This window comes from Pieris brassicae, chromosome Z (assembly GCF_905147105.1).
Source record: "Pieris brassicae chromosome Z, ilPieBrab1.1, whole genome shotgun sequence".
Lineage (NCBI taxonomy): Eukaryota > Metazoa > Arthropoda > Insecta > Lepidoptera > Pieridae > Pieris > Pieris brassicae.
In genome coordinates this window covers 6,224,675-6,247,641 of record NC_059680.1, presented here as the reverse complement: position 1 = coordinate 6,247,641, position 22,967 = coordinate 6,224,675, and the positions used below count along the sequence as shown (strand labels likewise).

Genomic DNA, 22,967 nt, shown 5'->3' with positions numbered 1-22,967 from the left:
TGAATTGATATGAGCAGTAATAAAATATGAATACTGTGGTGACGCAAACGACTGTATTATTGATCTAAAATCTTCATTAACTGTATCTAATATTTTTTCAAGTCTGTACCTTGTGTAGTCTGTTCTCTTTATTCTGGAATGACGTCTCGATACTGTTGATACTATAGTTGAGAGTTGAGACGTTATAATTTTTTATGGAGTGAAAGAATGTTTTGCATTAAGTTGTGTTAATTTGTAAAAGCACCGAAATCCTTTTATTTGTGTTATTGTTTTGAACTAAATTAATTCTGGTTGGGGTTAAAAGGAAGGTTCGTAGACGAGCCATTGCAATTCATGTAATTTTCGGTATTGGCGCGTTAAACTGAGTGCATTTAGAAGATTTTGTATCAATTTGTATTTTAAGTTAATTTATTGTGTGTAGGCGAGTGGTTATGCTCGAAGCATGCCTTCGACCTCGCGGTCGCGGGGCTCCGGACGAGCCAGTGACGCCGCGCCACGGACGCAGGTCATAGCGCCTATGTCGGAGCGGCAACAACTGGCTCTTGTGATGCAAATATCGTCACAAGATGCTCCTCCAGGTATAAAATCAATATTCTCCTGTTTAAAGATGTCATATTGTCATTAATTGACTTCCCGCCATTTTCTTTTGCAGCCGCTCCGACCCCAGCAGAAGAACGAAAACGGACAAGACAACAACGAAATGAACGTGGAGAAACCCCCCTCCATGTTGCAGCTATAAGAGGGGATCATGACCAAGTCAAAAAATTACTAGAACAAGGACAAGATCCTGATGTGACAGATTTTGCAGGTATGTACTTTATATGGATAATGTTAACAATACCTTGAAATTTGATATGTTGTTTATTTCAATATAAACATAAAAATTGCTTGCTGTTATATATAAAACTGACTAGTACTAGGAATTACTTTAATGCATTATTTTGCAACTCATAGCTTAAATAATTTATGATGAATTTCATATTAGGGCTTTAACATCATAAAGCAATACTTTTAATATTATAAAAGGTAATGCATTTTTAAACATCCTGAATGGACAACTGTAAATGTAAATTTTTAAATATTTTATAATTACAATTTTTTGATAAATTATTAAATATCAATTTAGCCAAAATCAAAAATGTAATAATTGATATAATTACTATTTAAATAAACTTACTCGAATAAACCAACAATTTCTTGTTACATGTTGGTATGCCACTAACTATGATTGAAGAATAGTGTTATTGTTAATGGTTATCTGGATATACATTGGAACTGCCAAAACACATTGATTATATTTATGGTATCTGGATCTTGATCATAGGTCCTTAGTTTGAAAAATATGTATTATTGAATGTGTAATGTTTGTATGTATACTTTATAACAGTGATTCCCAAAATTCTTATGCCCAATATTCAATATACATAATTTTTAAATAATTGAATTGTTCACTTTAGAAACATACATGACAGGTTTTAGGAAGAAATTACTAGGAAATTCTTAACAAAAAACAGTAAGTAAATTTATCTATAATGAATAAGGGAAATTCAATTAAAAATAATTTTTAAAATTTTTTGAATAGCATTTTCCCTCTGTGGGGCTTGGGCCCCAGTTTGGGAAACACTACATTATACTATATTACAATGAAGATTATTGGTATATATAATAGAATAAACTAGTGACTGTTTTTAAGTATGTTTAAATCAAACACTAAAGACATCGGGGTATAAGAAAGATAGACTTACACATAGATAATTATCTACAAAAAAATACAATATGAAACAATGTCTCTAAATTTGACAACATAAATGGCAGAGTCCGCCTATTAAAGAAACCACTATACGAACAAGGAATTTATTAGTATGATCATGATCACCTTGTAATAATTTGTGTTTTACTTTCTTTGTGTAGCCCGTATATATTACTTTACATTATAAGAAAACCTTTTTTATGTTAGGGTAATAACTTATAGTCAAACCTCATGTTGTTCTTAGAGACAATAACCAAGCATGCATGAATGTTGTAACGCTTAAGTTACATATAGTATTTTCTCTGTTATATGTTAAGTTGTTGTTCTATTTACTTTTATTTTTATTTTGCATATTATGTCTAATCTTGTTTTGTATTTGTTTTTCTCTCCCTTAACTTAAGGATGGACACCTTTACATGAAGCATGTAGTTATGGTTGGTTACAAGTAGTAGTGGTACTAGTAAAAGGTGGGGCTAATGTGAATGCAAAGGGATTAGATGATGATACTCCTCTTCATGATGCTGCTACATCAGGGAACCTCGAGATGGTTAAATTTCTTATTGAGCATAGTGCGGAACCTTTCGTAAAAAACAGTAAAGGAAAAGCTCCATCAGATTATGCAGCTCCACACATCTATGAATATTTACTATCCTTGAAAGGTAAGTTGTTTTTTGCATCTTTTTTACATTAGATAATTGTAGCATTCAGTACTCATTATGAATACAAATAAAACCATTAAAGATAAATTTGTCAGGTAGTGCCAATTGTAGAAAATATCTTAGCTTATTTACAATAACAGTATTATTTTTAAGGTTTTCAGCTGAACTTTCCTTTATTAAATATATTATTTTAATAATTATCTTTAGATTTTTAATTTATTTGTACTTAATAAGTACTGATATGTTTACATTGCTGTTAAATGTTATGTACAGAATCAACAAAACAAATTTTGTTTTTGACAATTTAATTTTATTAGTTGTCTGGATTTGTAAAGTGTATCCAATCCTGCACCTTATAAAATTTAAGTAGTATAATAAAAATATATTGGAATATGTTGTTAGATATATATATGGGCTATATAAAGCTATTTTAAAATTATAATGGTCCTTGGTAGAAAAAAAACATCATAGTTAAATATAAATAGAAAACAAATTGGTTTAATTTTGAGGACCTTGTTTGGTATTCTTGTGGTTACAATATACTTTCAAATCATATTGACACATCATAATTTAAAAAAATACTGACTATAATAAATCATGCACACCAAAAATACAGAGCTCACTAAATCATAACATCAACTACAGTCTATAGTTATGTTCTAGCTAGGAAGCATCTGCCTAAAACACAATATATCTTCTGATAAAATAATATCTTTTTTTATTAAGTATTTATACTTATAATTAACAAAAGGAACGAATTACATTCTTTCTAGTTAATTTATGGATATTTAATTATAATATGGTAGTAAATTGCCACTAAATAATGTATAAGTTGCATTGAAATAAATCATATTTTATTAAAATAAATGAGAAAGTTAAGATTTTAAGGTGATTAGTTAAACAGAGGATGTACTAACTGTATATGTTAAAAAAAATTCAAAAACATTATTAAATTTATTTACCTTTTTCTATTAGTTTAAAAAAATTCTTATAATTGTTAATACAGTAAAAATTAAAAAGTTGTTAATTACAAAAAGTTTCATTGTTTGTATCATATTATTTTAAGTTTTAATTAATCGCCTCCAGCAAGGTGTACCGATCCTTCGTCATTTGTTATGTACTATTCTTACCTCTTAAAAAAATTAAAGCTAAGCTACCCAACCCGTCATCTTTTACGGCAAAATTCTATTAAATTACGCGCCACTTCCACGTAGCTCAACCATAGAGCAAATTGACAGTGACGCTTATCACTTTAACGTCACAGAATATTATTTAAACTTGTACTTTATCTATTGATGACGCTATAACGTTCCGTAATACGGTCGCATGTTGGAAATAAATAGTGATGCTTAAGATTAAAATTCTCTTTAAATTGTAAAAGTATTTTATATTATTGGTATTTTGACAGTTTTTGTAAACAAAAAAGAACATTTTTCTATTCATGAGTAAATATGTGATATTTAACACGATTTCTAAAAAAAATACACATTCGTTACCTTGATGCATGCCTGTAATGGAACGTATTGGGGCGTGTTGCACTAATATTATACATTGTCGGCAGTCGCCCGACGGCCTGTCGACATGGCCGCTTAGTAACGTCAATTTCGTGGTGGTGGATTTGTAAAGACTGATTAAGCAAAATTGATGTGAAACTTTTGTCTGCGGCCGGAGATAACTATTCAAAGTGTCCGCCATCGTGAAATGCAAAGGAGAGCGCTCTCGCACAATAAAGGGGAGTCGATAGTTTTGGTCATTAGTAGCAAGTTTTAAAGTGCACGCTGCTTTAACTTTATTTTTGCGACTCCCATGTGAATTGTTTACAGTAACCAACCTACGTGATAATATAACTGTGCAGATACATACGTACCTAATTCATGCAAAATAGTTTTGTCCATTGCATTCTATGAAAAACTGTTATGGTAGATTGTGCGACTTGATACAATTATTACGTTATTACATTACGTTGTTTTTAACTAGCAACTAATTGATTGTAAAAATTAATGTAATAGACAATAGAATATTAGTAAGAGATTTACGTTTATTTCGATTCATCTGCAACCTATCTGCTTATAACCTGTAGTTATAATATTTTAGGAAATTTCAGTTTGGCATAGCTGTCCAAAAGTTTTATTTAGGTTATAGATTCACTAATGAATATTAATTCGTGCTAATACTGAGGTAAGTACCTTATATGCTACTTATGTTCTTTATTTAAAATAGTAAGTCCTTCACACATTTGGTTTTACAGAAATGTCACACAATCTGTAGTGTGTATATAATGTTTGAATGCAAGTTAAATCAAAAGATAATCATTTCATGTGCCAACAGCTTATCATACTGTAGTCATAATAGCTAGTAAATATGTATTAAGCCCTATCATCTTAGACTCTTTAACATTTATTTGATATTTTATATGTAATAAATGTCTGTGATTTAATAAAAACAAAAGAGAGGAAGCATTAAAATTTCTACTTCGCATATTATTTTTATTAAGGCCATGTTGATTATCGGTCTTTTATTGCCCTCTTCACTAAAATGTCTTAGGTAAAAGAAAGGAATTGTTTTTGAGAATTCTTTAGATATAGGATACGATATTCTAAGGAAACCATGTCATAGCAGGTGTTTTTCACAATTGTTGGCTACGCAATAAGTTCTTTTTTTGACCCTTATATATCCAACCTTAGTTGTATTGTAAATTTATTCGCTTATATGTTGTTACTTCAAAAAAAGAATTGCTATTTCAAAAACTCCATTACGTGACCTCACTAATAATGGTTAGTTTAAGCTAGTTATTTAAAACTCATTATGCTACATTATTTGTAAAAACAAATTATAGATAGTAATCTAGTCTAAACTATGTTAATGATATATTGATAAAATGCCAGTGTTAACAAAATATAATTAAGTTTGATATATCCTTTTGTATCTTCTGCTTTATAGTTGAGATCAAATCGAGAAAAAGGAAAAATAATGTAAAAATTGGAGTTGAATTAAAGTGTTTCCTAAGTAAATTATTCTTTGAGAAAGTTACAAGTTCTTTATTTAAACAAAGTTTAGTTGACGTTTGAAAGCTCAAAACATAGGTAGCGTTAGATAAAATAAAAACTTAAAGTATTTTTATTAGATTTTAATCTCAACTCATTCTAGATACATGTAAATCTGTGTTGTGCCTTAAATGTTTTACTTAGAACAAATTATTTTTTTGCTGCAGATAATAACGCGAGAGCTACTCATATTTCAAGAACAAGGGATGACAGCAACAAGAAAAGTGGCAATGCAAGTACAAACAGTGAAGGCAGTAAAAGAACCAACATGGAGGGCCTAGCACAGGGTGAAATTGAAGGAAAAGAGGCCACCCCACAAGAGAAAGGCAATACAGAAATTAAAGATGGTAGTTTATACTGTATATCTTAATGTACCTAAGAACATTAGTTCTTGCACACATCTTTGTTATTATTTATTATGGAATAATACATGTATTGTAACTATGTTCACCTAGTTTCTACTGAAACCAAGATGAGTTTTGTTTTCAGGTTTTTTAAAGTTTGTTTGAAATCAACACTCTATCTAGGTTCAGCAGGAACAGAGCAGTTGTGTTATGTGATCTCATATAAAAAAAATTTCAGAAGGTTCTCAGTTGAGTAGCGGAGTAGTGTCATCCACACAGGATGACACAAACTTAAGTAGTAAGAAAGGAAACTATGAAGAAAGTCAAGAAGCTGACACACACGAGGATGACGTTTCTAAGCGGAAGAAGCGTAAAGAGACTGAAGAAAAGGAGCCGATGGCTAAGCCCGCGCCTGTAGCTAGGACTGGGACAGGGCGGTAAGTATCTTACTTATCTTTATAAATAACTAAGAAGATTGTTTACAACTACAGCGTAAACTCCATCTGGCTGGGTTGATTTTTCCATATAAAGCAACATTCGTTTCCCTTTAAATACAACTCTAAACATCAGTAATTGTTTCTTCAGAGTCAGTATATGGTAACTGCAGTTTAAAACTGTAGTTAACTTTTCTATATTGTTATCTGCTAAGAGTATGTCAAGGCCATTATTGAAAACACTAATCAAAATTTGTGTTTAAACTTTGTAAGTTCAGCTTTTTGCATTGAATCATTTAGACCAATCTGAAATTGATCTACAGAAATGGTAAAAGTCCATAACATGATCGTGTATTGCGTTTTGTGAATAATGTAACATACTACTAACTGACAGTAAGCCTGGGCCTGCGAGCAAGACGGGCGCGTTGCCGCTGAGTAAAGGCGGTGCTTCACCCAACGTTAACAAGAATGCTGCCACATCATCTACTGGGAAAGTTCAAGCTACAGGCAAAGGGGCTTCAGGGAATAAGGTAACTTAGATATTTACACTTACAGTTGAGTTTCAGAGTCATCGCTGTTGCACAATTCTAGAAGAAATTAAGCTCTAAGATTTAAATCTTTAATTATGCTGATTTTATATTAATATTAATTAATTCAACGCGCTAATCTTAAGAACTACTGGTTTAAAAAATATTTCGTTATGTGTACTATACGGCTTTGCACAAATAATGTTTAAAGAACTTTATTTTATCATTACAAAATTGTATTTTATTTACATGAGAAACATTATGTATATACTAGCGAGATTACATGTCCCAATTTCAGTCTAGTAGATTCTTAGTTGGAACATCACAGTTAGTATAACTATTGAAAAGCTGAGTTATACTTTGTAATTTAAAGATGATCTATGAAAATGACACAGAAATGTAATGCCCCATGCCTTATTTTTAAGACGCTAAAACTCAAATTATTTATTCCAGGGGAAAACTGGCTCTGGTAAAACTGGTCTACATAGTGGAAAGCAAGACCGTAGGAGTCCTGTAGCAAGTCCTAAACCCGGCCAAAGTAAGGATGACGGAGAAAGTGAAGAGAAACCACAGGAAGCATTGGCCCCCAAAGTTCCACCTTTGAAGATAGTTATTCCTGGTGGAGCTGGTGGTTCTGGAAATAGGAATGAACAGGAAGAAGGTATATTTTTTGTGCTAAACATAATAACCATAACTCTGTATGCCTTCAGTTTGCATATTTCTTTGATTATTTATGGACACAGTCTGTATATTTGTGTCTCAAATATCAATCTTGCACCATAAAATTTGTTACAAAGAAACTTTATACAGAGGAAATGGTTTTACATCTGTTGACTAGATTTAAGTTTCATTTACGATTATTTTGAGAATACGGGTCTTATGCCATTTTGTTCTTAATCTTCAGCAATAATTGCGCATATGAAGGAAAAACTTATTGGTTCACTGCTGGGAATCGAATGCACGACCAGGGCTTGTCGTCGCATTCGCTTATTAGTTTAAAGACAGATAAAAGACCAATGTTGCACAAGCATCAACTAAAAATTTATTAAAATATTAAATAGTCATTAAATATATAGGTCTAAAAATAATGAGTCATGTGCTTATCACTTCTTTAAACGACTTTAAAAAAGAGTAATAACATCTATTAGAATGTTTCCGCTCTCAAGCATGTATGCTGAATTTCAAGTGTATACATACACTTGTTGGTCCACAAATTTCATGGAAAATAACACACTGCGATTAAAAAGCGACTTATAAAGAGAATTATATTGATGTGATATATCATGCTAGTTTTTATAGTAATTGTGTTTTAAATTTTTTAAGATAAAAAAGGTCTATATATTGTAATATATTTTAATATAAAATAACATAAGCAATGAAAAGAATTTTATTATAAATTTTTTAATTTAGTTTTGCATGTGTTTTAAAGGCGTACAGCGTGGAGGAGGAAAAGGGCGCGGTAATGCATCAACATTACCTTATGTAATACCATGTACAACGGACACAGGGCAAACATCGGACAGTTCTGATGGAAATTCTGATGAAAAGCGAGTGGAAGGCAAGGTTGGTTCTTTTTTATTATGTTCATTATTTATATATATAGCTTGTATGATATATGTATGATTTTTGTAATGCCCAAAAGTTCTTCAATATTCCTTTATTTTCTCTATGAAATAAAAAGTAGTCTGTTAGCCGAGAAGAATTTAGCTAAACCAAGAAAAGTATATATTTGACACAATTTTTTACTATTATGTATGTATTGGTAAAGTTTTTGTTTGGATGAAACACAAATGAAGAACTCACAGCAGTGAATCTGTGACTGCTCTAAGTCTCCTCTAAGATGGAGAAAGAGAATTAATTCATAACTATAAACATTAAGCCAAATTTGAATTGATTTTGTCAATACTACAATGTTAATCTAAACGGACAATTTTGATCATGTTTAATCCACTTCAGATTCCCGTGAACTGAAGAGGAAAATATATCAACGATTTATTTCTTATTTTTCTTAAAAAAACTGAACTGAACCGATTTTGGTGAATGGACTGTTTCCATGGTTGAAATAAAAATTATTTAAATGTACCAACTGGATAAACATATCCAGATTATTGTGTAACAACTCTCTGAAAGTAACAAGTTTGTGTGGACAAACATATAACACTTATAAAATTTCGCACCAATCGAAAGCCTAAATTTTATTAAATAAATTGTTAATAGAGTCTTCATAAATTCGTATATATATACATAGTAAGGTTGAAGCGCAACAGATGCATCATGCATTCAGTTATGTGTATTATTTCCTGTTAACGTTATTTGCCTTTATAATGTGATGATTTATTGAAATTTTCATGCATTTATGTACTGATCTATATTACATGGAATTTATTAGCATCTGGAGTGTTGAGTGTTTTGAACCGTCTGAAAATCGAAAATTTTAAGAATTCCATATACTTTTCAATTTTATTTTAATTTCCCTTACACAGATGGCTTATAGTGCTTAACATACACTCACGTGCTCGTGGTACAATATAGTTGAAATGACGATAAATATCGACGAAACGAGTGCAAATATTGTACCATACGTCCATCAAATTATTATAATTTGACGTACAAAAGTAAAAGTAAAAGAACATTTAAACCGTAGATAGATTTGTCGGTAACGGTGCGTTTAAGTGGAGTTTGTTATAGGGCGGGCAAAGAGTACTGCGTTCGCATAGAACGAACGACGCCGACAAAGATAAAGGAAATTGCCCGCAAAGCTCAGACCGATCGGGATCTAACCAAATTCTGAGTTCCCATAAAAGCCCACTTCCAGTAAGTATTCGTTAGCTAGACGACACCGAATTTTAAGGGCCTTTTTCTATCTACGCATATTATTTGTCTGCATGTATTTTATTTATCCAAATGTCTTTTATTTTTACTTAATTTGCACTGGTTTTATTAAGTGTTAGGTTTCGTAGTTTTAATGCGAGGCAATTTCAGGGGGCTGATGATGCACCGTCAACGTCTGGAACCTCAGGTGGGAGAAACGAATCAGGTAATTTATATCGCGCTATAGAAAAACATCAAGAATATTTTTCCAATAATAGACTAAATGATTAACTTTGAACCATTTTTCTCATAACCGATTAACATGTGTAAAGGGGAGAAAAAATGAAATATTTGAAAAGTCCTATGTCCTGAATTAACGCTCTCGATCCAGCTATGAATACCCAGTATAATAGTAATTGAATCCGACATTTTGTCCCCATTATACGACATATATTAAAAGAAAAGAAATAGTAATGGCTTAATGTGATTGTATGATGTTTTTCTAAGCGGTAATGTTTTTACTAATCTAGATTGTATGTTTAACATCATGTTTGTAATTGATATGTGCACGCACATATGCGAAGACGGACCAGGAAGCAGAGGCCGGCGCTATCATTCTCCCTTAAAGTCTCCAAAGAGCACACGCCAATCTTGTAATTCATTATTATATATTTCTCTGTTCTTCCATTATTTCTTTTCTTTGAAAATGTAGCTTAAAGTGGTTTTTTTTTGTTTTTGTATCACATCTCGCAAACTTGTTAGATTTGATGCAATTGATGATTTTCATCTTCTGTAAAGATTTCTTTGGCTATTTTCCATCTTTTACTTTCGAATTGAATGTTTTGTCTAATGAGGGCTACCAATTGGGGTTGTCAGAAGGCAATCTTTATCAGAAATCTTTGCAAGAATTATGATCTCGTTCACATTAAGTCAATAACAGTTAAGCATTCCCATGACCCATATATATTTGAATCATTACTGTGGTTGTACAATGTCTCTGAATACCTTTGAAGACAATCTTTAAAGAGTTCCCATATCTTATCATACAAAATTTGAGTACATTTTAATACTAATCATTCTAGAGATTGCCCTGCCCCCTTATGTGTCGATTTTTCAAAAATGTCGATGATTTGATAAGTAAATGATGATTGGACGTGAATTCGGGTGGCACCTGTTTGACTAAATAAACTGGTAGCCCTAATTAGCTTGCCTATTGTTATATACCATTTATTAAATAACATGTATTATGTGCACGCACATACGAAGACGGACCGGGGGGCAGAGGTCGCCGCAGTCCTCACAATAAGTCTACAAAGAAAAGAGGACACTCTTGTAATTTATTAATAATATTATCTGTACTTCCGCTGTCTCTCTGTTATATGTGTCATACGATATGTTCCTCAATGGTTGGTCATATTTTTGCATTCTGCATGTCCTCGAGGGACTTACGCGTATCATCAGCTACCGAGCCCTGGAGTTTTAAGATTGGTATAATGACATTGCGGCACCCACGCAGTTACCTACTCTTCCCTTGAGCCTGTTTCATGATTTACCATTTCACATTTGCAAACGCTTTAGAAATGGAAAATCGCCATCCCCTATGTGTTTGAATGAATCTGTGTTGAATGATCGTTCCCCGAGCTTCAGCAAGCTTTTCATTCGAGCAGCTGTGCGTAATGTCATTAGACACGGGGCGCGGGAGCTCTGTCATTATGTTCGTATCCTAAATGTTTTAGTGAATGCTCTTTCTGTTATTGGTGTTTAATATTTTGTTGTTGGTGTTGCCATTATTTAAGAGGACGATTATTTACAGTCTCTTTATGTGTACAGCTACTGCGGGACATTCGGTCGACGTCCACCCAAGGAAGAGAAAGATCAAAGCCTCTAAAGAGAGCCACTCAAGGGAGCCGACTAAGTCCGAACATTCTGAAAATATCGCCCATAATGTTACGCATTCCAATCCCTATCAAATGTACATACACAAAAGGAAACAGGTATGTTTTGTTATGTAATCAAATAGTGACCCATGAAGCTGTCTAATAAGAGGAAATCCAACAAGTTATAGTACTACTTAAACTATTAATATATGGGTTATATTTTAATTTCCGATAAACATGTCTTAACTTTAAACAGTAATTTTGTTTTTCCAATAAATCTAAAGTGAAAACTTTACGGGTTTTACATTAAAATAAGTTTTGTTTGTTAAAATAATATTTTTTATTTTTAAACCATTATCAGATACACTTATTATGTTAAAGAATGTGTTAGTTAATACGTCTTTATCGGTAAGTAAAATAAGTGTAGAGTGTTAAGAGGTGTTAAAATACTCTTGCATTTTTATATTTATAATTACTTAGTTGATTATATACTTTTATATAATAAGAGTTCGTGGAAACTACGCCTAAGGAATGCAATCACGCGAGATCTCGTGACATTTTAAGTGAGATTAATCTCCGTTCTTAAAATGACGAGATCTAGTAGGATTAATGAGAATAACTGACTGTTGTATAAAGTTAATTTCTTCGATGAACAAGCGTATCTCTGTACATTTAAAAATTGCAGTAATTATCAATATGACTTGGACCAGTTAAGAGGCGACGAAATTTTCCATTTGCCTAGAAAAATATAACTATCATACGGAATAAAAATATAATCAAACGATTATATCGTCACATATTCTTTTAAATGCCGCTGCTTTTAATGAGATTAACACCACAACATAATACTTAGATAAATTGCCTTACGTGTTGCTGTTATAAAAACAAGTCGTGTTGGTTAAGCGCAATAAGAAAAGTCCTTCACGTGTTTCTTCGAGATTAGAGTCATAAAAAAGATATGAATCTATATGAGCATGGAGGAGCAAGGGGTAGCTTTTTATATTTCGCTTATAATAGCTCACTCACGCTGGTGCAAACCAGCGTTAAGTCTGAGGGGTATGTTCAGCTGGGGTTAATTTAAGATGTTACTTACCAGGCAGCACTCTCGATACTCCTAGCTTCTTAAAAAGCTTTTCCAAAATCACACCTAAATATCAAGGATTCCGCGAGATCTCGCGCTATTGTAGTTTTCAATGCCACGAGATTTCGAATTAATAATCTTGACTCGAGATTGCATTCCCTAGAACTGTCTCTAACACATGGTGACGGAACTCGTTTTTACAATATATTAAGATGATTGTTAGTAATTGTATGTTTTGTTTAAAACTGGTTTAATGAATTTTCAAATAACAATCATAAGGATTTAAAGGAAAATATCGTATATTTTTAGATCGAGCGCCGTCAAAAAACCCTCTTTCCAGTCAAACCTAAACCACCCAAAGACTTCAATAAGTACCTGATGAATAGATGCACCTACACGCTTCAAAATAACGTGAACCCGGAACCTCAGGTTGATATTCCCATCAACATGCCACAGCACATGATCGTGGAGTTCATGTCTCAAGAGAGGGAGAGGTGAGCATTTTAAATGCTAATTTTTATACATTTAGTTAATAATTAAACCAACCTCAACTTCCTTACTTCGGCTGTCTTCAAATACAATCTGTGATTATCAATCGATTTGCTATAACTTTTAGATTCTGGGAAAATTCTAGATATGTACATACAGATAGGAAATTTGTCGAACTGAAGTCGCAAATGTTTGGAATAATTCGTTTTATTAAGACAATTGTCGCTAAATTTTACTCTTGTGCTGTTTAGTATAATTTAAATGTTATGTCTGCATACATGATAAATATATATTTATCATGTATGCAGATGCATCATATATATGATGTGCGGTCAAATGTCACATTTCATACAGAAAACACCATTTGACAGCTGACTGATACATTGAACACCTAATAAACTGACTCATACATAATACTATAGTTAAGCGATGACCAATTTCATTTCATTTCCACTATGTGGAACCAGCTGCCCACTAAAATATTTCCGACCCAATTCGCCTTAGGGTCAAAAGAGCGTACCAATTCGTAGAGCCAACAACGTACTTGCGAGCTAGTTAACTTGATGTCGGGTAGTATTGGAATTACTACAGTTGGGCACTTTTCTTCACTGATTCAATATTCATTCAGCACAGAGTAAGTAAACTGAACAACTGTGACACATGCGCTCTTAAAAAAATTAAAATTAGCAGGATTTATGTAATTAAAAAGCTAACACACTAAAATCGGATCGTCTACCCGTGATTACCTGTTATATAATAAAAAAATATTGACAATTGACGTGTCTATTTGCGCGGCCACACTTCGACTACCTTGGTTGGTCGTTTTGTTTTTCGATCTTTTGTGTGCAAATCTTTTAGTTTGTTCTTAATATTTTATTTAGAACCCGGTTACGGATACAGCATCAAGTTGAAAAGGAGAAATTGGTTTTGGCTGTGGAGCAGGAAATATTGCGGGTGCATGGGCGGGCTGAACGAGCGGTTGCAAATCAGGTATATATGGGATTGTTTTCCTTTCTGCGCTCTTAGGAAGTAAACAATGCCGTCAAATTAAATACATAATATGGATCCCAGATTATTTATGTGAGAATTATACTTTAGAGTCGTATGTTTATAATTAAACTCCGACGGCTGGACTAACTTTGATGAAATGTTTGTATGGTCAAGTGGATTCGAAAATGGTTTAGATTTACAATTGGATGATTTTTGTTTGAAATGTTTGTATCTAAGACGTGTGCACAGGACAACGCATGGGTCCGCTGGTATAAATGATTATAAAAGCGAATAATTTATGATTCTAAATACCTATAAGTTTTAATAATAATACATAGCTTTAATCCGTTCAAAAAGTGTTTTTCTTAGCGAAGAATTTTGCTTAATTCGTATCCGCTGCTCTTTCAGGCGCTGCCATTTTCAGTTTGCACGATATTACGTGATAAAGAAGTGTATAATGTACTAGCGCCCGATCAAGAAGAGAAGAGAAATGCGCAGAGATCAAGATGTAATGGAAGGCAGATCAACTCGTGGTTGCAGGAAGTGGATGACAAATGGGAAAAGATTAAGGTATAATTCTCCTCCATCAGAGGCCGGCAACGCACTACCCTTTTTGGCCGTCGTTATTATATCTTTGGTTTGGAATGTAGACAAATTATTAGTGACATTAATATTTTTTTTTATATAACGGGATAAACGGAGGAGGCAGGAGCCTCATCTTATGTTAAGTGATACCGCCGCTCTTAGACACTCAAATTCCCCTCGCAATGCCGGCTTTATTAATTATGTTTTCTTGTGTGTGTTATAATATATTAATAGCTAGGCTGCAAAAACAGCGAAAGTGTAAAAGTTTATTTAAAAATTACTCTTACATAATATTACTACTTATTTATCTACAATTTCAGAGGAAACTATTTTTGTGTCTGTAATGAATAAAGTCTACTAAGACGTGTTTATTATTATTAATTAATGTAGGAAAAAAGGTAGAAAACAACCTTTCAGCTTCCCGTTAATTTGAACTGAATACAGTTCTGATACTTGGATAGTTTAGAAGTATAAAAAGTAAAATTAGAAGTATTTATTTTTTGATGTCCATAAGTGTTCTAATCATTTATTCATATATGAATTTATTCATGCTATATATATAATACATGATTTTGAATAAACATCAAATAATTTCCGAAACTTATATAGGAGGGCATGTTGCGGCGACAACATACTGAAGCGGAAACACTTCACGCTGTACAAATTATGGGTTGGGAATGGAAACTCAAAGAGCTCGGTCTGTGCGATCACAAAAATACTCCGAAAATCGATCCGACACATGTACCTCAGATACACGTGTCAAATTTTGATTTGCCCGCTTGAGTTTTAAGTTCATATTGCCTTAGTTTAATGTAACGCCTGATGGCATTTTCCAATCTAGCATTTTTACAACACCAATTGGTAATACGAATCAAGCGGAGCTACTAAATTGGATTATCTCTAAATTTTCTCGACCGCAGTCGTGCTTTCCTGAATCCCTATTGATGTTTTCATATCTAAGGGTGATAGTCAGAAACGAGAACCCCACTTGGATTCCCGTATGTCAAAAATGTATTGAATTCGGCATACGGGAGTCAGTCCGCGGTGTTTTTGAGTCTCACCCTGAATGCTGCTACGAGTAGGTCTTTCTTACTCGAAATCATTGATCTAAAATTGCGTATTTCAACACACATCGAAAAGTTTAAAAACTATATTTTTAAATATTCTAAAGTGGTCTCTTCTTCGTTCACGGGATCTCCTGCCGTGGCGATTCGTCGCCAAATTATTTATTGTCAATTTGTTTGACATAAGATGCGTTGTTTGATTTGTATGAAATTTTTGAATTGGTCTTCATTCGAAGTTAATTGATTGCAATCTCAATTATTTTCATTAAGTCTGATTTATTGATTTGTATATGCTTGTACCTTGCTGATAAAGGGTGGATATTTTTAAAATCTGAATATATTTTTTTATTAAAAATTATATAGAACTATCCATAAAGGGCATGATTGTTTTCTAGATTTAGTTATTATTTTAAAATTTAGCTAGACAGTTGTGTCGGCCCTCATTTTGGAAATTTGTGTTCATTATCGAAATTATTAGTTGTTACGGACCGTTTATATGGCGTTCGATTTTTTGAACCTTAGTTTACGGATTGGATGACTAACAATTGATTACATTCCTCTATTGTTTAATATCCTCCTTTTAAACGCAACTTGCCTATTTAGACATTCTTTATATTGTAGGAATTATGTTTTAGGTGCTCAATCCTTTAATCATTATAGAATGTATATATATTGATGTGAATATTAATTTAATAATTTGATTTTTAAAAATTCAGTATTACATTTCGATCAATCAAAAAGTCAATATTTATATTTATTTTGTTAAATGACAAAAAAAATATTATCACATCAGTGTAATCATTTTCATTAACTGTAATTATACTTCATTTCTATACTGAACACATCGGCACTTTGGTTATATTAAAAAATCTTATTATTTTGTTTTGTTTAAAGTTTACAAAATGCGGCCATTTATTTTCTCTATTCTAAGTTAGGAATAATTTTTTTTCCAAAGACCGTTGTGTTCAAAAAGTCAAATCGCGTAACCTCTTATTTCTAAAAGCTAAATCTTATTATTTCGTTTTAAGCGCTCATTTGTCTCTTTTCATCACATCGTTAACACAATTTGAAGGATGGAGACGAATGAGGACGCAAGAATGTAATTAAGACTGATTTAGTTTTTATAAGAGGGTAATTATATACATTAATTATGTATTTTTATGTAATTAATTTGACCGCGCCTTTTCTTTTATCGAGTTTCAATTTTAATTTGAGTGAAATAATAAAATCTAAATCAACTCGAATGTCTTTTTATTTCTCAACTTTTCAGATAAATTTAACGCAGCATTTTTAATAACGCAATAATATTGCTCTTATATAGTCGATTTCTTTTTAAAGGACTGCCTCCGCGATACGTATTTTAAATTAGTATGTGCTGTGTCACAACTTAATTTTATTCATTAGAAAATATCTTTCTAGTTACATGAAATTAAGAGCTTTACCTATAGGCGCTAATACAAATAAATTATGAGCATTGGTGAATGTAGTGCAGACAACAGAAAACTGTTCTTAGGAAAGGCGGCCAGGACCTGCCCAAAACCGCGCCCCGTAGAACATACAGTCCGACAATTGGTTTATAGTATTTTTGTAAAAGTTCTTTAGTACCTACCGAAGCTATCACTTATAGTTAATAATAAAAAAACAACCAATACAGTGCTTCATTTCTAAATTCCAGCAGTGAATAATAAAACAGGTCTAAAGATTTTTGGTAGAATATATACACATATATTGTTTTAATTAGATACAAATCTACCTCTACTACTACGACTACTACGCATTATACGTTGCATACTAATGCAGCTCTCCTATAAAAAATTATAATACCTAGTACTCAAATAATAAATTAATTTAAGACGAAAAAATGTTGGAACATATTGTGTACCAGTAGCATGACTACTTTAATTTGGTTGTTACTTTTAATCACCATGAAATGGCACCTTTATACACATATAGGACACAAAAAATGTAAAATTAAATTCTTTATTAATGGAAATTATAAACATTTAATCTTAAACATGGAAAAGAATACAGTAAAGAGAATAATTTCAACTCATACGACATTCACACAAAATGGGTGGTTTAATGGTAGAAATAGTGGCCACAACCTATTATTTACCGCACCTGGCACTATTATTTTTAAGACTACGTTAGTTGATAAATTTAAGTTCAGGTCATTTAAGTCAAGACAATAAGAACATAGATAATTTCGGAGTCTTTATCGTTAAAACCCTTTTTTGTTAGCTTATCACTTATTATAAGAAGCTTACATAAATGGCTCACAATTATTCATACATTTGTAATATACAAAGTAGCAGTGCAAAAAATGTAAATGTATAAGCTTCACTTATTTTTATAGCTACTAATTATCCTCTATATATACCTTTTTCTTTAAATTATTTCAAATTAAAATTTAAACAAAAACAATAAATTAAGAGACAAATTAAATTTTTCTATTTTACTACTAGCAAATAACGTAGGTATTTGCAAGACTTAGCAGTAATATCGATTTTCAAAATGCTGTTTCGCTGTTATAGCTGACAACTTAGCAGTAAAGACGGATCGATAACAATGACTAACACGAGACGAAGTACTACGCTGACTCTGGAAAATAAATAGCGAAACTGAAAGCGCTCCTGATCTCAATAAACATCATAAGTCAGATTAATTACATATAATTTAAAACAATACGTAAGCCACGTATTGTTTTTAGAATTTAAGTGAATTTAAAATATTCAACAACGATTAACGAACTTATATTATTTTGTGTAAGATATTAATGAAGCAATGTGACCCATTCCTGAGATTGGCGGTCCCCAGCTCTTTACCGGTTCTCTATGTGCGCATCTAACACTCTGTCATCAATTAAGGAAATCATGGGAAAACCGGCTTTTCAAAAAATCCAAAAATGACGGCATGTTTTAGAAAGCGTGAAATAAAAATGATCAAAGAAACCAATGGAACCTGAAGCCAGAAACAACTTAGTAACTGAGACATCCCTTAGTTAACAATCATAATAATAGCGGCTATATCTGATGTAATGATGACGATAAAGTACAAATTACTATGATTGAAAACTACTGTCAGAACTGCCAGTTAGTGGTTTAGACGGGTCGAGGATTGTCGGTTTAGGTTTATGGACTATTACTAGTGCAACCTTCTGTTATCTTTCAGTATATAAAGGATAACATCGCAACTTCTTACACTAATGCCTACCATATTCAATTCTTTACGAAAAATGCATTGTTTTATTTGTTTCGAAAGAGCTGTTCCCTTTCTAAGTCTAGCAACGCTGATTTCAGAACATTCCGATTAAAAAATTTAATTATCGACCGACTTCAGATAATCAATTTAGTTTATATTAAATAAACTATATCATATATTTAATAAAAAAAATTATTAGGTGTATAAAATTTACAAATAAAATGGAACATTAAAAAACTAAAAGTTCCTTGAACCTGTGTTTAATCGCTTTACTTATGTATGTTAAACGTGAATATTAATAAAATTATAGCTATTTTCACAATAAATATTTGAAATTACATTCCTCTACTATTTCAATTTTAATTAGAAGAGGTTCTATATTGAATTACCACATATTTTAGGGCACCTACCTTACCTTATTTGAACATATATAAAATATGTTTTATGAGCATATACATTTCGGGCAATTGAGTGATAAAGGAAGCCATTCTGTATGATAAATTGTAATTAAATTGAGACTCGTGTAATAACATATAATGGGTTTTTGTATTGTCATAAACGCAATTAGCATTATAAATTTAAAGTAAGAAATTTCTGGAATTATTCTGCAAACAAATAACTACTATTACTAATTTAGTGTATGTTACTACAAATCCTAAAGAAGACACGAAGATATCCTGAAAAAAGTTATTGTTACTGGGGCCTTTGTGCCGACGAGTCAGTGCCTAGGTTAGTCGAGGAAAAGCACACCCTACCTCCACATAACTAACGCCATCTTTTATTTTTCATGTTTATATATTTTCAAATCAGAAAATAAAATAATCAACAATCATAAAAATCAACTTTATTTATTTTATAATAGAAAAAAGCTATAATAAATTTCCAATCATTTTACAATTTGAGTAAGCTATCCTATAATACATTTTCTTATAACCTCGAAAATTTATTTAAATCCTTTTCTCCTACAAAAGCTTTTGGGGTCTTTTAATCAGCTACATACTAATTTTCTCATCAATTGTAGATTGGAATTTTAAAATTACCAATTCTACACTCTTTATTTTAATGATACATCAACATATTCCTATTACATATTTTAGAGACCATATATAAATCTGAAACTTAATATAAAATATGTTTTTATTTCTTATAATATTGTTAATTTATTAATTATAAATTGCTATTAACTCCCTGTTCCATTACTCAAAGCAATAATGGATTAGGTAAATTAGGTTGTACGGCTCTCTTAATTAGTTAAAGGACCACACATTGTAATTTGTTACACTACACAAAAATTGATGCTCTACACAAGAGGAAGTTTCCTTATAAAGTAACGATGCCACATAACTGCTGTAAATGCTGATAACATGTACCAGGTTATAAGATATGACATATGTTCATTTCTAAGATTGACCCGTGTTTGATTAGGCAAGGGCCATCCTTCTGGTGGCTCCGGATTGCCTCTGGCGTCTATCCATACTGGGGCACATCCTAAGTATGCACTCATTTGATGCAAATCCCTGAAAAAAATATTTAATTTCCTTTGGTGTAACAATTTAAAAGCTATAATTACTATAAATATAGTCTAGATTCAAGAAATATTTGTATTGTCAATATACCAGAAATAGTCTTATTATATATAGAATAAGCCTGAATTAGCAAAAACCTGAGAACCATTTTTTACACACAAAAATACAGAAGAGTTGATTCTACAACAATTTGAGGCCTAAACTATGTTTATCACTAAAACCTATCTAATTTGTCATACCTATAGAACCATGAACCTTTAACTGGATTATTTTTTGGCATAAATGGACTTCTTGTTTCTGTTAATCGGACAACTCCAGTAAGTTCAACTTCACCCTTAATCATTGATGCTTGACGGCTTTCCTTTGACCGAAGTCCTTGACGTATCCAACCACGATTTATTAAGATTACCTCACTTAAATCAGATTAATTCACTTTTATTTCAGCATCAGAAAAGATTATTTCAAATTTTAATTATGTATTTAAAAATTCTATTTTAAATAAATTCTCATGATCATTAACCAATAAAAACTTACCCAGAATCTGCCAATTTAAATGGTGTAACAACCAGCCATCCTTGGTTTTTTTTAGGATCTGATACAAGTGAACCAACCCTAGGCAAGCTATCATTTTCAACCAGAGATCTTGGGCCAATTAAAATTTCTTTATCATGCAAAAATTCTCCTCGAACTTTTACAGGTTTATATTCCATAGTATCAAGTTCATGAAAACTGCAATTAGTGATTTACTATAAGTTACAGAAGCTAAAACTGGATAATATTTTAGTTCACAATATTGCTTATTATAGTAAAAGCTTACATACTCTTGTGGCATATCCACTGGTGAAGAATTTGTTGTTGCTTGCATTCTGTCTATAAGTTCTAACTTCCATTGAAGGCGATATGCTTGCCAACAACCTAAGCCAAAGGAGCCAACTGGTATAACCTTAAAATGTAAAATAATTTTATAAATTATAGCATTTAGAAAAAATTGGTTATATAATAGTAAAATAATATATACTATACCAATAACATCCATTTAATTACTTCGCCGGGTTCCTTCTGTTTTACCTTTTGCAGTCTGATAGATTGGCCAGGAGTAAACTTTGAGTTTTGCCTCACAACATTTATGGAGTTTTTTTTTACAGTAGCATCGAGTAAAGGAAAATAACTTTTACTTAGTTTACAGAAACCCCTTAACATTTTAAGTCTTCTTATTTCAATATATAAACATAGGCAATTCTTAAGATTATCTTTTACTGAAAAAAATGTAAAACAGTAAATAATAAATATAGAATATGTTATATGATAATTAGTACACTAAAAATCAACTTAAAAATATAATTATAAAATAATATTTTATAGATTAGTGGATTTTAGGATTTTCATAGATTTTTTAAAGTAATTTTATGGCCTGGTAACGAGACTTCATAGATTTGTACAAAGTAATCACAGATCTGAGCATAAGGACAACAGTTTCCGTACACTTTTTTATATTATGGCAATAGTCTCGTACTCTGTCTCTCTCTTTGGCTTTTTAGAGTTTATGGCCTGGTATCTAGACCTTTTGACCAAGTCTTGAGTATTTTTATTCTCCACTGTATTTTTGATGAATTTATATAGAGGCACGTAATAGGATCTATTTAATATATATCACTCAGGCGGCGGGAGGAATCTTGCACTGTGCCTTGATTTTGCACTATGACACTAATGTCACTGACAAGAATCAATGTGTCAAACGAAAAGCACTCGCATTTTAATATGAAATATTCGATATCACCAACAGAATTATTGCAGAAGGTGCAGTATAGCTGCTTTCCACTATGCCCAACCGAGCCAGATGGCCGGAACGGTGGAGTGACCAAAACCCAGTCTGTTTATAGTCGTAGTTAGAGTTATATTAGGTTTTGGCCATTGTTGGATAAAAGTAGGGATGTTTTTTTTTTCATTTAACTCGGTTCGATTCCTAGACGAGGCAAGTAATTTTAGAAAGACTTTCTAAAAAATTTCATTTTGTGCCATTTAAACTTTGACAATAACTCGAGTTGCATTAAAGGCTAAACGATATATAAATTGTGTATCGCCGGATATAATCACATTTTTAAGCAAAAATACTTTCTCAGCATTTAATAAAGACTAGAAATGTAAAACTGCAGTAATTTACATGAATTATTGTCTAATTTCACAAGTTAATTGTCTACGTGTTGGTAAGAAGTGAATTGCACAATAAAGTAAAAGATGGAAACATAAAAACGTCATGTTTAAAAATTTAATTAATTAGGCTATAATGTAATTGCAAGTACCCAAGATAGTACAAATAAATTTTCGCCTTAAAATAATGACTTCAGATAAGCAATTTAATTGGTTAACTTGGAAAAGAGAAAGGAGCCCGGGTAACCTTGCACGAAAAAGCGTTAACAAAATAAGGTAATTAAAATCTCTCAATAAATATATGTAATAATGGATTGATTGATTATGAATGAAATTGTATTTATGGGTAAATAAACAATTTAAATTCGTAGCAAATCACTACTCGATGGACTTATTCGATAACATTAACTCAAAACCTGCATTAAATTACACATTAA

General features: G+C 31.8%; 2 protein-coding genes across 16 annotated transcripts; one reads left to right on the top strand and one right to left on the bottom strand.

Moving 5' to 3' along the window:
• Positions 1-134: 134 nt before the first annotated feature.
• Positions 135-16,894, top strand: LOC123719002 (ankyrin repeat domain-containing protein 12). Of its 13 annotated transcripts, none has more exons than XM_045676064.1 (18): positions 135-308; positions 422-578; positions 653-808; positions 2,152-2,409; positions 5,621-5,779; positions 6,036-6,234; positions 6,626-6,761; positions 7,212-7,419; positions 8,188-8,321; positions 9,447-9,572; positions 9,741-9,795; positions 10,154-10,222; positions 10,836-10,901; positions 11,400-11,563; positions 12,837-13,021; positions 13,898-14,006; positions 14,415-14,576; positions 15,201-16,894. In XM_045676064.1, the coding sequence occupies exons 2-18, from the start codon at positions 443-445 to the stop codon at positions 15,372-15,374; spliced, it is 2,496 nt and encodes an 831-aa protein (XP_045532020.1). In that variant the 5' UTR covers positions 135-308; positions 422-442; the 3' UTR covers positions 15,375-16,894. The 13 variants fall into 13 exon arrangements, with proteins under 13 accessions (XP_045532020.1, XP_045532019.1, XP_045532018.1 ...); XM_045676063.1 differs by having other exon boundaries at positions 5,621-5,800; positions 9,741-9,777; XM_045676062.1 differs by having other exon boundaries at positions 5,621-5,800.
• A 2,788-nt stretch (positions 16,895-19,682) lies between these two features.
• On the bottom strand, positions 19,683-22,079 carry LOC123718928 (surfeit locus protein 1). 3 transcript variants are annotated; one of them, XM_045675928.1, is made up of 6 exons: positions 21,865-22,079; positions 21,406-21,638; positions 21,204-21,325; positions 20,917-21,111; positions 20,622-20,795; positions 19,683-20,373 (listed from the first exon to the last, which is right to left on the bottom strand). In XM_045675928.1, exons 2-6 carry the CDS (start codon positions 21,580-21,582, stop codon positions 20,157-20,159), a joined length of 885 nt encoding a protein of 294 aa, XP_045531884.1. In that variant the 5' UTR covers positions 21,583-21,638; positions 21,865-22,079; the 3' UTR covers positions 19,683-20,156. The 3 variants fall into 3 exon arrangements, with proteins under 3 accessions (XP_045531884.1, XP_045531886.1, XP_045531885.1); XM_045675930.1 differs by having other exon boundaries at positions 21,896-22,079; XM_045675929.1 differs by lacking the exon at positions 21,865-22,079 and having other exon boundaries at positions 21,406-21,783.
• Between the last annotated feature and the right edge of the window lie 888 nt (positions 22,080-22,967).

Coding starts and splice junctions, on each gene's coding strand:
- LOC123719002 (XM_045676062.1), top strand. CDS start 443: ATGCCTTCGACCTCGCGGTCGCGGGGCTCCGGACGAGCCAGTGACGCC. Junction 809..2,151: donor TGATGTGACAGATTTTGCAG/GTATGTACTTTA, acceptor CCTTAACTTAAG/GATGGACACCTTTACATGAA. Junction 10,223..10,835: donor AAAGAGCACACGCCAATCTT/GTAATTCATTAT, acceptor GCACATACGAAG/ACGGACCGGGGGGCAGAGGT.
- LOC123718928 (XM_045675928.1), bottom strand. CDS start 21,582: ATGTTAAGGGGTTTCTGTAAACTAAGTAAAAGTTATTTTCCTTTACTC. Junction 21,112..21,203: donor CCAGTGGATATGCCACAAGA/GTATGTAAGCTT, acceptor CACTAATTGCAG/TTTTCATGAACTTGATACTA. Junction 20,374..20,621: donor AAAGGTTCATGGTTCTATAG/GTATGACAAATT, acceptor TATTTTTTTCAG/GGATTTGCATCAAATGAGTG.